This window comes from Filicampus tigris, chromosome 11 (genome assembly GCF_054856515.1).
Source record: "Filicampus tigris isolate MCC_2025a chromosome 11, RoL_Ftig_1.0, whole genome shotgun sequence".
Classification (NCBI taxonomy): domain Eukaryota; kingdom Metazoa; phylum Chordata; class Actinopteri; order Syngnathiformes; family Syngnathidae; genus Filicampus; species Filicampus tigris.
The window spans coordinates 8,605,001-8,625,708 of record NC_141227.1 but is presented as its reverse complement, the minus strand read 5'-3'; the positions used below and the strand labels follow the sequence as shown (position 1 = coordinate 8,625,708).

General features: G+C 41.2%; 4 protein-coding genes and 1 non-coding gene across 7 annotated transcripts in view; 2 read left to right on the top strand and 3 right to left on the bottom strand.

The window, feature by feature from the left end:
• Window positions 1-333: 333 nt before the first annotated feature.
• On the top strand, window positions 334-9,501 carry herc4 (HECT and RLD domain containing E3 ubiquitin protein ligase 4). Of its 3 annotated transcripts, XM_086044668.1 has the most exons (24): window positions 334-491; window positions 1,306-1,569; window positions 1,922-2,081; window positions 2,171-2,247; window positions 2,318-2,539; window positions 2,846-2,937; window positions 3,268-3,398; window positions 3,479-3,633; window positions 3,906-3,982; window positions 4,067-4,191; window positions 4,336-4,395; window positions 4,908-5,019; window positions 5,095-5,284; window positions 5,528-5,700; window positions 5,861-5,980; window positions 6,104-6,202; window positions 6,266-6,433; window positions 6,514-6,657; window positions 6,923-7,089; window positions 7,571-7,637; window positions 7,886-7,968; window positions 8,101-8,284; window positions 8,401-8,503; window positions 8,594-9,501. In XM_086044668.1, exons 2-24 carry the CDS (start codon window positions 1,344-1,346, stop codon window positions 8,800-8,802), a joined length of 3,144 nt encoding a protein of 1,047 aa, XP_085900794.1. In that variant the 5' UTR covers window positions 334-491; window positions 1,306-1,343; the 3' UTR covers window positions 8,803-9,501. The 3 variants fall into 3 exon arrangements, with proteins under 3 accessions (XP_085900794.1, XP_085900792.1, XP_085900793.1); XM_086044666.1 differs by having other exon boundaries at window positions 5,861-6,202; XM_086044667.1 differs by having other exon boundaries at window positions 347-577; window positions 5,861-6,202.
• cox5b2 (cytochrome c oxidase subunit 5B2) lies at window positions 9,493-10,873 on the bottom strand. The gene is made up of 4 exons (XM_086044670.1): window positions 10,706-10,873; window positions 10,102-10,172; window positions 9,928-10,027; window positions 9,493-9,842 (listed from the first exon to the last, which is right to left on the bottom strand). The coding sequence occupies exons 1-4, from the start codon at window positions 10,794-10,796 to the stop codon at window positions 9,730-9,732; spliced, it is 375 nt and encodes a 124-aa protein (XP_085900796.1). The 5' UTR covers window positions 10,797-10,873; the 3' UTR covers window positions 9,493-9,729.
• A 299-nt stretch (window positions 10,874-11,172) lies between these two features.
• Window positions 11,173-11,471, bottom strand: LOC147139641 (signal recognition particle RNA). Its single transcript, XR_015088840.1, has one exon.
• Window positions 11,472-11,913: 442 nt separating this feature from the next.
• Window positions 11,914-14,741, bottom strand: dnajc12 (DnaJ (Hsp40) homolog, subfamily C, member 12). The gene is made up of 5 exons (XM_086045081.1): window positions 14,454-14,741; window positions 13,428-13,506; window positions 13,158-13,297; window positions 12,940-13,084; window positions 11,914-12,512 (listed from the first exon to the last, which is right to left on the bottom strand). The coding sequence occupies exons 1-5, from the start codon at window positions 14,529-14,531 to the stop codon at window positions 12,430-12,432; spliced, it is 525 nt and encodes a 174-aa protein (XP_085901207.1). The 5' UTR covers window positions 14,532-14,741; the 3' UTR covers window positions 11,914-12,429.
• Window positions 14,742-15,082: 341 nt separating this feature from the next.
• sirt1 (sirtuin 1) overlaps window positions 15,083-20,708 on the top strand; it is an 8,536-nt gene continuing 2,910 nt past the window's right edge. Inside the window, exons 1-8 of the mRNA XM_086044669.1 lie at window positions 15,083-15,497; window positions 15,941-16,063; window positions 16,185-16,420; window positions 17,024-17,176; window positions 17,274-17,421; window positions 17,513-17,592; window positions 20,152-20,335; window positions 20,417-20,708. The exon at window positions 20,417-20,708 is cut by the window's right edge and continues 230 nt beyond it. Of these exons, the coding sequence (XP_085900795.1) occupies window positions 15,083-15,497; window positions 15,941-16,063; window positions 16,185-16,420; window positions 17,024-17,176; window positions 17,274-17,421; window positions 17,513-17,592; window positions 20,152-20,335; window positions 20,417-20,708 (1,631 nt within the window). The remainder of the gene's footprint in view (window positions 15,498-15,940; window positions 16,064-16,184; window positions 16,421-17,023; window positions 17,177-17,273; window positions 17,422-17,512; window positions 17,593-20,151; window positions 20,336-20,416) is intronic.

Below are 20,708 nucleotides of genomic sequence, written 5' to 3'. Positions count from 1 at the left end.
AGTACGGTAACCAGCGCATGTGCAATTCGCCTAGAACGTTGTTGACGCGTCGCGACATTTCTTCACTATCGTGAAGTAAAGGATACGTCAGTAACGGAACTACCGCGACTTCACCTTCAAATTAAAGGTACACACGTTTGCGCTCAACTATACGAGCAGCAGCAAACACTGCACAGTAAGGACAAATACGAACTTCAATCGTTTCTATTTACTTATCAATATCGGTTAGACGCGCAATATTAAAGTCTGCTCCTGTGTCTGGCCGATATCATTATCGACATGATGACTTTTGTATGCAAAGTATAATCGACAATCCTAGCTGATAAATATGACCAACTTGACGCGCAGTACTGCTCCAGCAAGCCCCATGAACAGCAGTTGTTGACAGATAAGGAGGGGTATGTGGAGTGGAGTGGAGCAACTGTGGGAATCAACGTGTCTTTGACAACGCAATCGACACAACAATAGAGTCATCAGAGCAGTCTTCATTGGTAAGATTTGCTGTGTGCTGCGTTTACCGCCTTGCTTTACAATGCAGCCACCACTGGGCATTCCGAGTCACGCTGTCTCCAAAACGGTACGTGCCAAGCCAAGAGGACGTCCAACTAACTAACAGCGTGTTTGAGCTACAAACCCTTTAGAAACCTCTGCTATATGAATTTTAAATGAAAAGCTGGGGAGCGGTAATCTTGGCTATGGCTAACGGTATCGCCATCGTGCTAAGTACGTCAAAGTAATCAAGCTAAAACAGTGCGTAAAGATAGCCCTAACAGCATGCTAGCTGCTAGCATGTTTTTAAGCTCTGGGTTGTATTCGGTCGAAAACGCTGACTCCCATAAACGTGTTTGACCTAATTGCCAATGACTGCACATTTTTAGTTCCTAACGAGCTTATTATTTCGAGGTCGATGAGAGTTCACTTTAAGTATAAATATAAATCGGATATATCATAGTAGCTGTGGTTAGTTTGACAGCTTCACAAGCATAATTCCAACGGTGTCCTTTGTTACGGGATATCTGTTACCTGGATTGCCTGGAATAGGCACAAAGACATGTTGCTACACATCACACATTTTCCTTAACCACGCCGTCTAGTCTGTATCAAGTATCTTGCTCAAGGGCACTTTGACATAGTCACAAGTGCTGAGGATTGAACCAACAACCTTTGGGTTGGGAGACAACCATTCTATCACCTGAGGCATGCTACCATGCCGCCCCAATCAGTATAAATGTTTATATTTGTGTAATTCTGGCTGATTGGTTTTATTGAGTTTGATCTCAATTCTCTCCCTATTTTTTCACGTAGGCTCCTGCTGGCTTATTTAGCCACAAGGAAGGACCACAATGCTGTGTTGGGGCAATGCTTCCTATGGCCAGCTCGGTTTGGGGGGCATTGATGAAGAGATAGTTGTGGAGCCGAGGAAATGTGACTTCTTCCATGCGAAGCGAGTGCGCGATGTAGGCTGTGGACGCAAGCACACAGCTTTCGTGCTGGAGGATGGAATAGTATACACATGTGGCTGCAACGATCTTGGTCAACTGGGCCATGAGAAGTCCCGGAAGAAACCAGGTTGGTATTTTTATTTGAAGACTGTTGTGAGAATAAGCGGATTGGATAATGGATGGCTGGATGTTCAGTCTTAGTCGTGTAGTGGTTCAAGGCCCTGACTTCCGTGCTGGTAGAATAAGTGCAGTCCCTACTCAGTGATGGTGTGAATGGTTGTCCGTTTCTATGTTTCTACATGTGATTGACTGGCGAAAAGTCCAGGGTGTCACATTATCGTGCCTATTGCCCAAAGTCAGCAGTGTTAGGCTCCAGCTCACCTGTAACCCTGAACAGGATAAGCGGTCATAGAAAATGGATGGATGTTCAGTGTTTTTGTGAAATGGTTCATTCAGTAAATGTCTTGGTCCTCCATTAGAGCAGGTTGTGGCTCTGGATGCTCAGATCATAATAGCAGTGTCTTGTGGAGAGTCGCATACACTTGCCTTGAATGACAGCGGGCAGGTTTTCTCATGGGGCCTTGGCTCAGATGGACAGCTGGGCTTAAACAACTTTGAAGAATGTGTTCGTGTGCCTAGGTACATTTTTGTTGTTATGCTAATCTGTGATATCTTATGTACCAAAAATGCATAAATGTTTTTATCCTTTCTGTCCTTGATGATGATAGAAACATCAAGACTTTGACCGATGTTCAAATCACTCAGGTAGCCTGTGGGTACTGGCACTCACTAGCACTTTCAAAAGGTGAGCATGAGTTATGCGCACAATTAGCACAACCACAGTATTCCTGACATGTTTATTTTGTTCCCCTCAGGGAGCCAGGTTTTCTCCTGGGGTCAAAATCGATACGGACAACTCGGCCTTGGAGTAAATGGACAAAGCATTTCTACCCCTCAAATCATTCAGTCTCTGCAGGGCATTCCTTTTGCTCAGATATCAGCAGGTGGCGCTCACAGTTTCACACTCACTCTCTCAGGAGCTGTGTTTGGTTGGGGCCGTAACAAGTTTGGTCAGCTGGGTCTCAATGACAGCAATGGTGAGAGAAGCTACTGAATGTTAATTCATTTCAAGGTGATTTCCACAATGCACAACCAAATATTGTGTGTACTTTTATGTTCACACTTCATGAGCTGGAACTGTTTGGTCTGGACAAGTGGTGACTCTGCATTTTCTATGTAGTCATTTTTTAAATCAACATTTTTTTTTTTAAATTGTCAACTTATCCATTTAAAGGACACTCTTAGCTATTCTTCCCGCATGTTTTTGCATCCACTTATTTTTTAGTTGTTCACTGTGGCTATTAGCAGTCGTCGGTCATAGATTTTTTTTTTCTCCCCCCCAGACCGGTGTTTTCCAACCCTGCTGAAGTCACTTAGGTCGCAGAGAGTAATTTTTGTCTCCTGTGGAGAAGATCACACAGCAGCCCTGACCAAGTTAAGTTATATTCTACAGCTGGGGTGAAATTAAATTCATTAACACAGTTTGATTATGTGGACTTTTATTTTGTTTCTTTTTTTCATAAACACTTTGTTAGGCGGATATATTTATGAAGGAAATAATAAATTATGAGAAGAATAAATGTACAACTTTATTCTCGTAACATTGATATGTATTTTTCTTCTGGGTAAAGTTCCAACTTGATTCTCGACATACTGCATTTTCCACCACCACAACCCTATCCATTTTGATGTTTGCTAATACTGTACATAGTTAAGCACTTGTGGTGCATGAGAAAGTTGAGAACTGGTGTTAATGATTCTACAGGAAGGGGGTGTCTTTACATTTGGAGCAGGAGGATATGGTCAGCTGGGCCATAACTCCACAAATCATGAAATCAACCCAAGGAAAGTGTTTGAGCTCATGGGAAATGTAGTCACACAGATTGCATGTGGAAGGTAAGATCGCTATCTGTTCAAAAGTCACATTTTTCATACGTGTTCAAGGCTTTTTTTCAAATCGTTTTTTGCAATTAAAGGCAGCACACGCTGGCTTTCACACCCTCGTGCGGAAAGATGGACTCATTTGGTCTTGGCGGGAATGGACAGCTTGGTACACGTTCCAGCTGCAACAGGAAAAGCCCGGGACCAGTCAAGGGTCCCTGGATACACTCTGTTGATTCAGATGATCAAGGTGAGACTCAGTGGGATATGATCAAGAAAGTAACAACGCAACAAGAGCAGTGCTGTTTTTAATTCCAACTCTGTAAACTGAAACATTGGTTGAATTTGACAGTTTTTCAGCTTTCTTCATTCTTTACTACATTATATACCAAATCTTATGATGATGCATATTGTCCTTTTTTATTAATGTAGTTTTTGAGGCTAATAACCCATATCTTACACATGTCCTGTCACTAAAATGTATTTAAGTCAGTAACCTCTTCCACATTTATACCTTTACAGTCACGAATCACAACTGTTGTATCAAAAGAATTTATGCTGGAGGAGACCAAAGTTTTGCTCACTATTCTTCTGCCAGCGTAAGTTTTTATTAACAGTTGCTATGGCTGTGGAATTATCCAATGCAGCAAATGCTTTATTTTTTGTTGGGGTTGTTGTTGTAGAGCCTGCAAAACATTGATAATGTGGCGACACCAGACACCCAGCGCAGAGTTTGTACTTTGAATGAGGAAACCATACAAAGATGGTTGAACCATACACCCGGAAGACTCCCGCTAGAAATCTCCAAGTAAAGTCCTCTCCTCACAACAGCGTTGGCTGTCTGTGTATCATAGAGCAAATTGTACATGGTTCAGGTTGAGTCATTTCTCCATTTAGAATTGGCGGTAAAAACTAATCACACTCATTGTTTCTCTCTTGCGACTCCCCGTAGTGAGATTGACCTGGTGTTCTCAACTGCGAGCTGCCTCAATGGGTCCTTCTTGTCTGTGAGGTAAGCAGACAGAGAGAAAAGCACACTTGTTGAGGTTAATGCTCTTTAGATGCTCACTGAGATGAAGTCTCATGAGCTGGTAATGTTTCTTAAGAGACGCACAGTTCTCCTGTTGCATTATGCGTAATGGTGGGGGAACTCACATTGTTTTTGCTTTGACTTTAGATTTTTATTTTTCCAGAAAACTTAAAAGTTGAACGTTTTAATGTTGTCCTCTCTCGTCATTTTTGATTTATTTGAGGTGAAACGGGTTGCATTGTGGATATCTGTCTTTGAAAAAAATCACACACAGTATAGGATAATGCTCAAAATTTTGCCCGATTGTTGGTATGTGTTGACAAGCTCTGTTAACACAAAGTATGTGCACATCTTGTACCCCATCACGCCTTAGACACCATATTCTTACTCAGCGTGTATTTGCGAACAGGACCTCATTTTCATGCATCTACAGAATTTGCTTTTTGAAACCAGATATCTTCCGTCACATATCAATTGTGCATCTCTGTCATCAGTCATCCAGATCACTACAGCACCAGCAGTAAATGTTCAGGAATCGATATGAACATGGCCCGTCTCCTATTTCACAGACTGATTACGCCAGACTACCCCGAGATTGCCCAACAGGTCGGTCTTCAATAAATGAATTATGATGATTGATTGTCGCAAAGCGGACTTCTGTACTTTCTTCATCACTGTCAGATTGCTGCAAGTATGGAGAAGAATCTAATTCCCAGACTAAGCAACTCCCCTCCAGACATAGAAGCACTGAGACTTTACCTCACTCTTCCAGAATGCCCTCTCTTCAGCGATCCCAACAATTATGTGACTATCTCCATCCCATTTGCCAAATCACTCATCAGCCTGAAAGAAGCTCCGCTTAAAGTGCTTGGTAGGAGGAAAGGCTACAGACAAGTTGTACCACATGTATGCATGTTTCCACCAAGCGATGTTGTTCAGCTCAGCTCGCCATAGTACATTTAAGACTTCACAATTCTGGCTTGTTTCCACTGCGGGGTGGGTTACAAATTTTGGACAACGGAAGCTTACTCAACTGCTGTACCGAGCAGGGCCAAACCTCAGCGCTTGGTGAATGCAGAGCGCATTCCTCTTCTGACTTTTTGTTTTGCCTCAGGAAACTGGTGGTCCACATTTGAGCACCAAGTCTTCCAGCGGCTGGTCGAGTTGTACAAAGACGTGGTGGTGTACCTGCTCCAGATGCACAAGGTCGGAATACCATCCACAGAGCAGAGAATTTTCACCTGTTTTCTGGACACGTCACTCCGACTGCTGGAGATCCTTCACATGGTAAGAAATTCGGAAATGCATCTCCTGTCACCTCAGCATTTTACTTAATTTCAATGGGGGAATGGATTTGCTATGACTAAATTGAGTTGTACGGGCTTGGTCACAGAGCAAATAAAACTCGTAAGCCAATTGAAACATGTCCACTTTCGTGTCACCTCAGGTGAATGAGAGAGGCGGACACATTATACAGTATGATAAATTCTACATTCATGAGTTGGATGACTTGATAGACATCAGAAATGACTACATCACATGGATTCAGAGACAAATGTACCCAGGGGTAAGTATTTTAACCTGCTTTTTAAAATGTAACATCAATGCACTACACAAAAGAGGCGTGTCACTCCTCTTGTTAACGTTATCTGTAAACCTGCCGCATTCAGTGATGCCTCTCTGTCCTCAGGGGCATGATGGTGTGGTGACTATGTGCAGGTATCCCTTTGTATTCGACGCCCCGGCAAAGACTACTCTGCTTCAGACTGATGCTGTTTTACAAATGCAGGTACTTAAGAGCTAAAAGCGCGACTGCTTCAAAGAATCTAATCAGTGTTTTGTGCATTGCTAGATGGCAGTGGATCAGGCTCAGATGCAGAACCTGAGTTCCATGTTCTTGCCTGCTGTGGAATCTGTCAACCCGTGCCTCATCCTCATTGTCCGGAGGGAGAATATAGTTGGGGACACCATGGAAGTTCTCAGGAAGTCGAAGAATGTCGACTACAAGAAGCCACTGAAGGTTTATTTGACAGTTCTTCCTTTACATTAAGATTAATCGGAAGGAAAAGTGAAACACACGGTTGCGACTACCCATGGCAGGTTATCTTTGTGGGAGAAGAAGCAGTCGATGCAGGTGGTGTGAGAAAGGAGTTCTTCCTCTTGATTATGAAAGAGCTGTTGGATCCAAAGTACGGGATGTTCCGTTACCACGAGGAGTCCAGGCTCCTCTGGTTCTCAAGCAAGGTAATGACGGAATTGGACGGAATAGCTAGTGGCTAGCTAATATCAAGCACACGTGATGGTAGAAAGGAATGCCCCCAAAGCATCATGGAAATTATTCTAATTGCTCAAGGGGAGAGAACTAGACTGCACATGCGCAGGCATGCAAAGAGAGATGAGAGGATTAAAAATCCATGAGCTTGAATGCTGATAATAGCAAGAGATGCTCGTCATCTGTAGTTAGCCATTTCAATAAACGGTTGTGACAGTTAGTTGATGTTCCTTCCAGACCTTTGAGGACATTGAATTGTTTAGCCTCATCGGAGTCATATGCGGTCTCGCCATCTACAACCTCACCATTGTGGAGCTCAACTTCCCAGTAGCCTTGTACAAGAAGCTTCTGAAGAGGAATCCTATGTTAGATGACCTGAAGGAGCTCATGCCAGATGTGGGAAGGTAAGATCATCTAAGGCTGTCCGTTAAAGATCACTGTTCTCCAAAAGTATTGCAACAGTCAGGCCAATTCCCTTTTTGCTGTATTACAACCAGACGTCAATACCTGGAAATAAAGCGGAAATGTTCATCTCTTTTCCCATATTCATTCTTTGATTGGCCTTACTGTTTCAATACTTTTGGAGGGTAGTGTAAATGTGTCCCTTGTTTACATCCTTTTGCACTATATGAATAAATAAAATGTATGACTATACATACTGTTTAAAAAATAAAAAAAAGCCTACCGACTGACAAAATGAATCAAAGGCTGTTTTTTCCCCCCCAAATTGCAGCCTTTGTAATTTGAGAACTGCATTCAACTACACTGCAATGTTCATCAGAATTAAATTAATTGTTCGGCCCTAATTTAAAAACATGAGACATTTATCACACTTTCAAAAACACCTTATCTAATTGATAAATGTATTCATTTGCCTTAAATAAGGAGTCTCCAACTCTTACTGGACTACCCTGAAAATGACCTTGAGGAAACCTTCTGCTTGAATTTCACAGTAAGTATGATCAGTGTGTAACATCAAATGTAGAAATTAAACAGTGATGTTTGAGCGATGGCATACGTTCCCCTCAGAACACTTTGTTTGCATGTTATCCCAATATTGCATGCAACCACCAGGGCACATAAAACCCTATCTTGTAATGTCTTGGGTATTATGCTCTCATCATTAACACACAATTTATAGGGGAATTACCATTTTTTGCCAATGTATAAATCAACGATCTTTTTTTTTTTTCTTTTCAGATCACGGAGGAAAACTATGGTGCTACAGAAGTATTGGAACTCATACCCAATGGTGAAAACATCAATGTTAATGAATCCAACAGGTAACTGGTTAAGCTTGTTTTGGCATTCTCAAAGTAAAATTATGTGATATACTTCAAATGAATTGTGTGCTTTGTACACATGCAATATATCCACTCACACTGACCACGTAGTGAAACCATTTCTCTGTCCAGGCAGGACTTTGTCAATGCATATGTCGACTACACATTCAACACCTCAGTCGCTCCACTATTTGAGTGCTTCTATGCAGGCTTCCACAAGGTCTGTGGAGGCAAAGTTCTGGAGCTGTTCCAGCCCAATGAACTGCAAGCCATGGTGATTGGCAACACCAACTATGACTGGACTGAACTTGAAAAGGTTTTGCATCATTTGGCTATTCATATTTCAACAAAGTGTTTTTTGTTCATTTGTGATACGATTACCTGGATGTGGTAACTGGTAACGTTCGTTGTATGTTTTTTCTCTCTCTCAAGAGCACTGAATATAAGGGAGAGTATTGGGCAGATCATCCCACCATCAAGCTCTTCTGGGAAGTGTTCCACAACCTTCCTTTAGAGAAGAAAAAAGAGTTTCTCTGTAAGTGTTTCTTTTCCTATGTAGGATACCAGTGCATGGAGCATGAAGGTGAAGTTGCAATCATGAAATGGATGTTATTTGTCCCCTCAGTGTTCCTCACAGGAAGTGATCGCATACCCATCTTGGGCATGAAAAGCCTTAAACTAGTGATCCAGCCAACCAGTGGGGGAGAACATTATTTGCCCGTCGCCCACACGTGCTTCAACCTATTGGACTTGCCCAAATACACTAATGCAGAAACACTGCGTGAGAAGCTTCTTCAAGCTATAGATCACAATCAAGGCTTCAATCTGGCATGAGGCAGCTTGGAAAGGTCCAGATGATCATGTCTATGGCCACCATATTCCCAAACGTTTTGCTTTGCAGACTGTTTTTTTTTTTTAGGAACTGAGCAGTGTGAGCACTGCTTGGAAAGAGGCTACAAGGAACAGTAAGACTTTGCCATGTCAACTTTTTGTGTTACTTGGACTTTTTTTTTCCCCCAGCATTTTAATAGTGAGCGCTCAATACTATTTTGGTAAGTAAAACAGCTATTATAAAGGGACTTACAGTACATTTGATATTGCAGTTACATGCATTCATTGTTTGGATATGGCAAGTACAAGGAAGTAGTGTTTCAATACAATAATTTTACACAGTAACATGTAACCTGGGGCACTACCGTTCTGACAACTGAAATCTAATTCTGTAACAGTACTTCATTGAAAATGGACTATAAATTGACCTGATTAACACATCCAAGTGTTCTTAACAAAACATGCTTGTTTCAGTGTAACTGGGATGATAAAAATCACACTTTTACAAGAGCTAACACAGTCTGCTGACTCCGCCCCCTTATGCATGAAGTGTGTGCTATAGAAATGACTAACCTTTGTTTCACATAAATTCTATTGTGACAATTGATACAGAACCGTACAAAAGATTTGCTTGGAGTTTATCGTCTTGGCTTTGAAGATTAAAATGGTCAACAAATAAAATGATGCTGGTCATTGTCAGGAGACAGTTTAAAGACTTTTCATTTATTGATGATATAGTTTATTGTATATTTAGGTAGTTTAAAGACTTTTCATTTATTGATGATATAGTTTATTGTATGTTTAGGTACTTACTGCCAGCTCAATTTGGTTTTAATGATAAAACAATACATGCCCAATCGTAAGATGAAATGGAAGTGTTGGGACCTTGAAGCAGACAAAGTGATGTTAATATCGCCTTTTGTAACTATTTCAATGAGGCAATTCATGATGGACCAGTTGGTAATGAGACCCACAGGAGGGGCAGCGCTGGGCTTCTCCCTCATGAAGCCAGAACCACACAATCGCGGTGTTGTCTTCCTCACCTATAGAAAATGTTATTAGTCAATATGGATTGCACATTGAGTACAAATACTTCTTTTTCTCCTCCATTTAAACATCACCACTTACAGAGGCAGCCCACCAGCCTCTTTTGTCCGATACAGGGCACGATGTGGGGGTCTTCTTTGGTGCCTGCGTACTTCTTAGGTTTCAGCATACTGTAGGGATCCTTTAATGTGCATTGAAGCCATTTTAGTACACTGAGTGCAGTCAGTATTGGGCATTTGCAAAATATGAACCCACTTTTCCCAATTTTAGAGCTTGCAGGGCACGACGTTCCAGGCCTGTGGCTTGTTCCTCATCTGTAGGTATTCCTTGAAATTGCAGAACAATGCTTTGTATAAGATTAATTCGGCAATGGAAGTAGCCATAGACTTCATAAACACTGACTTGTGTTCTTGATCGCCACCCTGCCCGTGCTCGACCCATGTGTCCCCTGCCAGGATATTGGCATTGAACCAACACACGCCTGTCAAAGGAGGGGGCTAGTCTAGCAGAAAGGCCTTCCAACAAGTTAGCCCGAATGACCTTCGTATTTCACTTTGCAGTGTTAAACACCACATAACACGAAGAAACTACCAAATCAAGGGAAGTCGATTATTTACACCATAATTTACATGATAATTTACACCAATCGCTGCACGCCGGTTGATTTGAGGACAAAAAAACATGACCTGTCCCCAAGGATAAGAGAAATGAAACGACAACAACGTAGTTTCACTTTTGCGAATGCGATCTTTAACGAAGCAAAGTAGTTAGTTTGTTTGCACGATTTGGGACCTGGCTCCTAGAATGCCGATATCTTCTTCATGAGCATGCCTGTTTAAGCGGTGTTGTTGTCACTTACCTTTCATTGTGGCCATGGAGCGCGCTAACCCCAGTCGACTCCTCAACTGAAACGTTCCTGCGCAAGTTCGGAGAAGCAGTCGACCCGCCATCTTCACGTTCAGGTACAAGTGCACAATGTGGTGTAGTGACGTCCAGTGTCACTGGACGGCTGGGTTTATTTTTGCAGTGTTTTTTTTTTAACGTGTACTCGGGCCAATGAGAGGACAGCTGTGCAATTTGATTGACTTATTTGACGACCAATGGAAGCAGAGCGGTGTCTAACATCAACCAATTGAATCAGTCCCCAAAACGATGTTAAACTTTGCAGTTAAATTTTTTCTCCACGGGGAGGCAGTGTAGGACATTAAAAAAAAAAAAAAGATTTTTTGTGAAGGAAAGCAAGAACTACGGGAAATAGGAATAGAGCGTTCGTAAATTGGATGTACTGTGCAGTAGTGTGTGTTTTTGATAAAGAGAACTAAGTATAAAAGACTGTGTCTTGCTGTATTGCTCAGGCTGCACTGCAGCGTCTATTCACAGGCGCGATCCCGCTACTGAGCGGTACGGGGACTTTGACCTGCTCCGTTTCCGACCTGGGCCGGTGCACCCCTCCTTAGACGACCTGGTGGTCCCGAGCTCCCCTGGGAGCACCATATCGATACCGAACTTAGCGCGGACACCCGCTCGACATAGACCGCTGCAGCTCAGAACCCCTGAGCTCAAACCATCCGCCAGCCTCAGCCTCCCGGTAGCTTGGATTACAGGCGCGCGCCACCGCACCCGGCGAGAAGCATTTCAACGAGTGGTGGTTTTGACTTAAACGCATGTGACGTCACCAAGCGGTATGGTGACATCTAATGGACGCTCCAATCATTTGCTTTACAGTACAGTATTGATACGGAACTTTTTTTGTGCCTTGAACTTTATGCCTCACAGTTTATCCCTTCTCTACACACTATTATTTACTTTGAGCATGTCGCTTGATGCTTACAATAAGTCAAAACTCCAAACAGTAACAGATATTGATTTCCTTCATTCTAATGTAACCATGTAACCATTCAAATTTGGTTTTTGATCGCTCTGTTTGTTTCCAGTTGCTATCGATTCAATGCGCTGATGAAAAAAATGACCTTAATAAACGAGGATATCAAAAAGCACTTTTGTCTGTCATTCTGGATGAAAAAAATAAGTTGTGCATGTGTGCGGTGAGTATGAAGATACAACAAATTACACCAGAATAGGACACATTTTAATTTCTCCATCTCTTTTGGCAATACCATACGTCAAGTACACATACATCAATTTTCGATACCACTCATCCTAATTAGTGTCATACAGAAGGTGAGTTTGAGCCGATTCTAGTCGACATTAGGCAAGACATACTGGACTGGTCACCAGTCGATTACTCCATGTACAAATGAGCATTCATATTCACATAATACTTAGTAGGGAAATTATAAACAATTCAAAATATCAGTTTAATCTGATGTTATTGTGTCTTTTATGGAACTAAAAGAGTAACAGCATCCATGTTCATCCATTATACTTGACAATGTTGACAATGTTGGATTGAGTTCATGAACACAAAGCCAGAGTTTAGACAGTAACATGATACATCCATCCATATGATTTGGTAAGAGTCCACACTTAACATATCCACTTTACGTACAGAACAACATCACAGCTCGACCATGTCCACAAACAATGCAACTAGAAGTAACTGTGAGATCTGCTGTACTGTATTCAAATGTCGTAATTACGGAACTTTTCCAGCAGACAAGATGGTGAGTCAGCAGCCCAGCGGAAACGGCGATGGCAGTAATCGCCTAGATAATGACAGGAAAAAGGTTAGTATTGTGGAAATTAAAACTGCTCTTACAACTACTCCTAAATGTTAGTGGTATTGTGCTTCTGGGTGAAATTTCAGGACGAACATAAGATGCACTATAACCTTTACAGGTGAACTGAATTGGATCTTCTCTGAGCTTTTTAACAGATTGTGCACAGCGCACACATCCACATCCAACTGCTTAATATTTTGCACAACCTGCTGTTCTCTAGCTGAAAGGTTTTACGTTCATCCTGAAACCCGGAAGCTGAATACCTCTACCTTTTTGAGAGCAGTGTATAGGACCACCTGGTTTGGAGGGCACATTATCTTTAACAAAAAACAATGGAACTACACAAATTAAAAATGGTATTGAACCATCATTATACACATTACATGAATGTGGGTGAATGAATAGGAATTACTTGAGGATAGCATGGCTTCACTTGAGGGCATCCCCGATGATTCTTGCTGACAATAAAGGTCCTCAACATGCGAAGGGATTGGTGTTTCTGCCTTTGCAGCCTCCAACATGGGTTCCTTCTTATTTCTCACAGCCCAATGCATTGACTGCAAACAGTTTTCAAGTCCGATCACGATACCAGTTTCCCTCGCAAGCATACAAAAGTAAAACATCACACACCGTTTTTACAGAGTCATTTAAGGCTTGCCAGTCATGGAATGGGATAGCAACCCCACTTCTTTTCCATAGATCATAGTTTTTTCTTTTAGTGTCATTGCATAACACCTCTTTGGCTTCCTGGAGTTTTTGAAACTCTGCTACTGCTAGAAAGAAAATAAAGACATCCCGGTATAATGGAGCAGAATTTGAAAACATTAACAAATACTCAAAATATAATCACCTTTGTAACGATGGATATGTTTATTTGAAAAAATATGTCAACAAATATACCTGCTTTAGGGTTGTCTTGGTGCTTGTCTGGGTGGCACGCCAAGGCTCTGATCTTGTATTCGTTGAGAATCTGTTCAGTCTGCAAGAAATAAATTCCTATATGAGCTACTGGTGGCTGAAATAAGCGCCACAACTGTCGACAAATATGACTGCGAACTGCCGAGCACACAAGGCCAAAAAGACAACATGGATTCTGTTTTCCCGGACCTGTTAATGCATCAGCACATGCATCGCCAAACACACAACAACATCAACAAACAATCAAGTAAGTCTTCAGTGTGTACATTATCAGAAGCTAACTCTGTAAGGTAATGCTAGTCTGTGCATCCACCAAATCTCAGTGCAGCTTTGTTTTTGATGTTGTGTTTCACTAAAAAGGAATGGTTGCTTGCACAAAGCCACTAGTAGCTAATTTAACAATATGCCAAATGGCTCTCTCACAGACACATTTTCCAAAATAGCCAATTAGAAGATTGACTTGGTTGCTTATTTTCACACTTGAAGTGTGGGCAGGCATTCGGGAAACCCAACATTTTGTATTCAAACAAAAATTCAGTTTTCCATAATATGTTCCCTTTAATGCATTGCACTTGTCAACAGCACATTTTAATCAGAAATGGCTTTATGTGTCCCAAAATGTATTTTTGACACAATAAAAGCTTGTGTACCTGTTGCTGAACCTAACCCTTAATTTATAAAATATTACTAAATATAAATATATTACTATATTAAATGTTTATCATTATTATTATTATTATTATTAATAATATTATGTGCGACAGAGAAAAGGGGAAGGATCGGAATCAGTGGATAAAAATCATCTAGAAAAGTTAACTTGCATCTATGATTAAAAAAAAATTGGAAACATTTGTTATTAAACAGTAAAACGGCTGGCAGGGGATTCGTTAAACTCTTGATGTACATTATGTATCATTTACAGTAGTTCTTTAAGCTCTCATTTTCTCAATGGTTTGCTCTTTGGTACAAAACCACTGGCCGAGCATACATTGCAGGTAAACAACTTACCGATGATAACTCATCGCATCCTAATAAAGCATAATAATCTTCCAAATCCTCAGGTCTGCAGTTCAAAACAGCCTCCATTAAACAGTTGATGAGTCTTCGAAAGGATTAGCTTGAATATCTGCAACGCCGGTTGCCAGCGACCCGTTTGCCTTGACGCTGCCCCTTTGCTACACGACTCGGTTTCAACTGAACTGTGGTTTATTTCGTTAAATATTTCGGTTTCACAGAGCGGGTCTAGCTCACGAGCTACGGCGAAAACGTGACGTATGATGCATTCGAGTGACTCATCGTACTCTACGACTCATGACGAATTTTAAAGGGACATACATCTACATTACATAAACAAGAAACAATGACCCGATAGCAAAGTTAATAATAATATTGTGACATGTGACTAAAATATACAAATAAACTGGCAGGAAATAAGCGATACCTATATATGCAGTACATTGTAATACACAGCTGTTTAATAGGCACAGAATTTGGATTTTTCGCCCCCACAACCCCCACCGAAAAAAATCGTACATGTACATGAATGCAACATTTTTTGTGTTATGGTTTCATTTCAGTGACGTAAGGAGGAGGACGTTTCTGCTACTACTAGTGGACGAGAGCACGTCACGTGATCTATGCAAATGAGCCAGCTGGCCGTGGGGGAGGGATCCGCTCACTCCGCTCAGCGGCTCTGCGGGCTGAAGATGGCGGACGGAGAGAGCAGTCTGGGAACGGCCTTCTCGGGCGCATCCGATATGGACGAGCCCGCCGCTAAAAAGTCGAAATTTACCCCAACGACCAACTGTGGCTCCAAAGTCACCGACACCAATAAATTCCCTTGCGTCTCCGGAGTCACGGAGAGTTGGGAGGCGGCGGCGAATTGTGCCCAGCCAGCGGAGAGGGAAGCAAAGCCGGCTATGGCGGTAGAGCAGGCCCCAGGAGCGCAAGGCGGAGACAACAATGGCTTGGGACTGCTCGTCTCGGAGCCTTTTAAGTCCGCTGTGAAACCAGACGACAGCGCCGTGCTCGGGACATTCGAGGCCAGTGCCGGTAGGTAAAGAGGCGGACTGTTTAAACGCATTAAGCGCCGTTCTCCGGCGGGTACACGTTTTCACAAATTGAGCGCGGATTCATTTTTAAACGAAATAGGATAACTTAAAAAATTCCAACGACAACCAAACTGCACCCTGCGGCAGCCTTTTCCTGTTAATGTTGACACGTACGCGAGAAGTAAAGCGTCTATGGCAGACATTCGAAGAGTTTTCATGAATGGACTTGTTCCCACGAGACACATAACTTTGATAGCGATGTAGCATAATGTTAGCTGGCATGACTTTAGTCCTCACACCCACTTCCATAAGCCAGAGTAACCCGCCGCGGTTATTGTCATGTATAAAATGTATCGTCAACAGGCCGTGTGGGTTAACGCTCGTAAAGTATATTCATATTCTTGTAGTCTATGTTACAGTTGCTGCAATGTCTACTACACACAGGTCTCATTGGGTGTGTCGATCGCCCCTCCAATGGCTTGGCTGTCACACCCGAGCATGTCACAGAGGAGGATGACAGATCCTCCCATGCCAGCTCCAGCGACTGGACACCTCAACCACATATAGGTGCCTGGGTGAATTTAAGATGTATCTTGTACTTACTGTCTCCTATACAGTATTGGCTTTTATGATAGCGCTTGGGCTTTTTGGAATGCATGCCATGCTGAGATGTTATCCTCCTGGCCAGGTTCCTACAGTTTCATCCAGCAACACATCAGAGAGACCGACCCAAGGACCATTCTAAGGGAGTTGCTGCCTGAGACTGTACTCCCGCCGGATTTAGATGACATGACACTGTGGCAGATTATCATCAACATCTCAGAACCTCCTAAAAGAAAAAAGCGGAAGGATATCAACACTTTGGAAGATGTGGTCAGGCTACTACATGAAAGTAAAAGGATTCTGGTGCTGACTGGTGCTGGGGTAGGTGTCTTGTAATGTACTGTGTACAGTATGCACACTCATTCAGTTTTACAATGCACAGCGAGCCCCCGTTTATTTCTGGGGTTACAATGAGTGTGTCTCAAAAGATGTATTTCACACCCAAACCTTCATTTCAACTAATTAAAACACACTTACACTTATTATAATCCACTTTTCATGTATTCACAGCCATTCTTGCTCTGTTTGTCAAGAAATGGGAGCTTGTCATTGAACATCACTTTGAGGAAATGAAAAGAATAATCCAAATAAGAGGCAATGCATGGTTGCTTCTAGCTCTTTGTCACTCCCAGTTCAAGTTTACTACATTAGTGACACATTGATGAACAAAAATGTAATATCAAAACGTTCAACCAAACTAAATGTATTTATTTATTTTAACAAACATCCACTAGCTTAATGTTAACATAATGTGAAACACTGTATGTGCAAACAGAAATTGGCACCAATGTGTTGTTAGTAAGAAAACTTGAAACAACTGCGACTGATATGGCGTTGGTGCGAAAGATAAACCGTAATATTGTGGTCGTCCTCTGTATGTGATTTTATGCCCGCGCTAAATTTAAACTCTGTGCTCTTCATCAGGTGTCTGTTTCGTGTGGAATACCAGATTTTCGCTCCAGAGATGGTATCTACGCCCGTCTTGCTGTTGATTTTCCTGATCTTCCAGACCCACAAGCTATGTTTGATATTGAGTACTTCCAAAGAGACCCAAGGCCATTTTTCAAGTTTGCTAAGGTTTGCTTAATGTATGTTTATTCTTGCGAAGCCAGTGCAGGTGTGACGTGTGTGTCAGTTTTGCTTGCAAGATCTCAGTGCATCGTATTTGTCACAGGAGATCTACCCGGGTCAGTTCCAGCCTTCTCCCTGTCACAAGTTCATATCTATGATGGACAAGCGGGGCAAGCTGCTGCGCAACTACACACAAAATATTGATACATTAGAACAAGTGGCCGGAGTTCAGCGAATCATCCAGTGTCACGGTAAGTGGCAACACTAACTGACAGCTCAAGCTTGTTCGGGAGGAAAGTATAGATCTTCAAAAAGTCAAACAATGACTCATGACTCTTTTAGGGTCATTTGCAACTGCTTCCTGTCTCATCTGTAAATACAAGGTGGATTGCGAAGCGATAAGGGAAGACATCTTTAACCAGGTATGTGCTGTATGTTGACATTTATAGAACACTGCATAATCAAGGCTCTGAAGCCGTTAACTTGAGCCCATAACACAATGAATCACTTCAGTGGTTATAATTTTAAATTATTCTAATTGGTTGGTGAGAGAAAGAGAGATTTTAGGCTTATTAATGCATTCAGTTGTTCTTGTGGTGTGTCACTTGTCTTCTCTACAGTAGAACACCGTTGATAAACGGTTTGCCCCGTTGAAAATGGTGGGAACAGAAATAATGTGTTCTGGAGTCCAACTGCCACCCTCCAATGTTGAAACTGTATTTTATTAAGTATAGAAATAAGTTAACCAATGTAAAAAACATTCAAGTGTAAAAAACAGTATTCATTTTGCGGAGTAAATATTTTCGTCATTTATTTTATCACAAATATTTTCATTCAGACAAAAACTAAAATAGACGTCATTCATTGAGACGATAACTACATTAATTTGACAATCTCGTCAACGATTAAAAGACGAAACGAAAAAAACGCAGTCATGAAATACAATCAGAAGAAGGAAACATAGGCGGGTAGGAGAAAAGAACCACTCAGAAAATGAATGAACAGAATGTACATCCCGTTTAAGAATGACACAGTTGTGTTAAATGCGTGTCTTGCGTGTTAACCTACACAAATAGGTGTGTTATACAATTTGTATAAAAGTTTAAATGTATGCTGATGGAAAAAAATCGACTAAATTAATGATTTAGTCAACTAAAATCGGACAAAAATACAATCAGATGACTAATTTATGAATAAATGTTAATTATTTTTAGTCAAGAGTCTAACTAAAACTAAATTAAAATCTTGTCAAAATTGACACTGGTAAAAACAAGTTAACCCACTATAGATTAAGAGAAAACATTACTAGTATTCATACACACCCTACATGAATATGGAACTTTTCTATATCAAGTTAAGTTCCATTTTTTGGGTTGTATGTTCATCACATTCTCCTCACTGCATTAGTAACTAGTATCCTTATTTTGTTGCATCCAGTAAACGGGCAAATAAACGCAAAAAGAACAAGGGTGTCAAAAGTCATTTTGGTTGAGCTCCACATTGTTGTTAAAGTTTTACTCTGAGGGTCTTCATAACTGCAAAAATTTGGAGTCATCTTAACATATAACGTGCAAAAATCTTTACTCCAATTAAGAGCACAGGTTCCCAAAAATTCCGCAAATAGCTGAAATCCCAAATCCCAGACTGCGAATATGTTAGGAGGTTCTACTGTTTAATAACAATTTTAGTTTTGTCCTAAGATATATTTTAAAGAGTTTACAGAACTTACTGGTGTATTAATTATTACAGAAGCAGTAACAAAAATATTTAGTTAATTACCACTTGTGTAAATTTAGGGAAGCAGTGGCATTAAACAAACATTTGTTAATCGAAATGTGTTTTTGGACAAATACTTTAACACAACTTGTCAAAAGTAAAAGTCTTTGCCACACTAACTCACTGGTGCCAAACTCAAGACCCACCACATCATCTTATATGACCCGCAAAAGCAAATCATGTGCCTCACCGTTCACAATTCTTGCTAAAACCTGAACAAAAAATTGAAATTGTCATGTGATAAATAACAAACTTGAACTTCATATTTATATTAGTGCTGTCAAACGATTACATTTTTAAAAGAAATTAATCGCAAAATTTTCCATAATTAATCACGATTAATCATATTTTTCAACTGCAGTTTTTTTACAAAGCTTAGAACTGATATTTACTTAAGTAAATCTTGGAATTAATATGGAAAAAATAAATCAAAGTATATTTTGATTCAAAGACTGTTCTAATAGCTTTCTTTGATCCTTGAATACGATTATTTTCCAGCTTTTGATCCGACGTGAGACTGAAGGTTTTCTGCTGTTTTCCGGTGTCTATTGTACAGTATATAGTATTTTGTGGTTTAATTTATTGCTTTCAGTTGTTATATTATTGCTGTTTTGTTGTTGTAATGTAAAGTGCACACTACACCAAAGACGTACAACTAATGTGGTCTTTGAATTTGGCTTTTCAAAGTGTGCAAATAATTTGGATTCCTCCAATGAGCCATCGAGCAACTTTTTAAAGTCAAACTATGCAAGTCTGTCTTTGTGACAGTGACTCTCCTCTAAGTTTGGCTGCACAATGATCAGAGGTCAGCTGCTACAGGAATGAATTAAAACTGAGTTAACTGAGTTAATTTTTTTTGGTGCATTATAAAATTGAAAATTAATCTCCATAGTTAATGCTTTAACTTTGACAGCCCTAATTTATATAGATAGCAAACAAGTAACGTGAACTCTAACTGAACCAAGTGTTAACATTGACCTCTGACGTCAAAACTATTTATCCATCAATTGGATGTTTGAATGTTATATAATATGATGGATGAGGCAATGAAATATTTACAGTAGGAGGTTTCACAGTCATAACGGCACTCAGGTGACTCAAATCGTACCGACAATGTGGCCCGTGACAAAAATGAGTTTGACACCGATGAACTGATGTGACACACTGTTTGAAATCCTAATAATAATTAAAAATTCTTCTTACAGCGGGTCCCCCATTGCCCTCGGTGTCCGGATATTCCTTTAGCAATAATGAAACCAGACATCGTCTTCTTTGGAGAGAATCTTCCAGAAATGTTTCACAGAGCCATGAAGCAGGACAAGGACGAGGTGGATCTTCTAATAGTTATCGGGTCGTCACTGAAAGTCAGACCGGTCGCCCTCATCCCAAGTATGCTCTTGCCCAAACTTTTTCCAAAAATCTTTTTTGTGCGCAAATGTTTTCAGCCGCTTTTCTTGCCATCCTATCCAGACTCCATTCCTCATGAAGTGCCTCAGGTCTTGATCAATCGGGAGCAGCTGCCTCACCTCAACTTTGACGTGGAGCTGCTGGGCGACTGCGACGTCATCGTCAACGAGCTCTGTCATCGACTGGGCGGGGACTTCGAGCAGCTCTGCTACAACACCGTCAGACTCACCGAAATCACGGAGAAGCCCCCTCGGTTACCAGAGCAGCCACCGTGCGAGGCCTTGTCCGCCGCCGCCGACAACGGAACGCCAGAGGAGCACAAGCAGCACATTACAGACTCGGTCCGAAAGCCTTC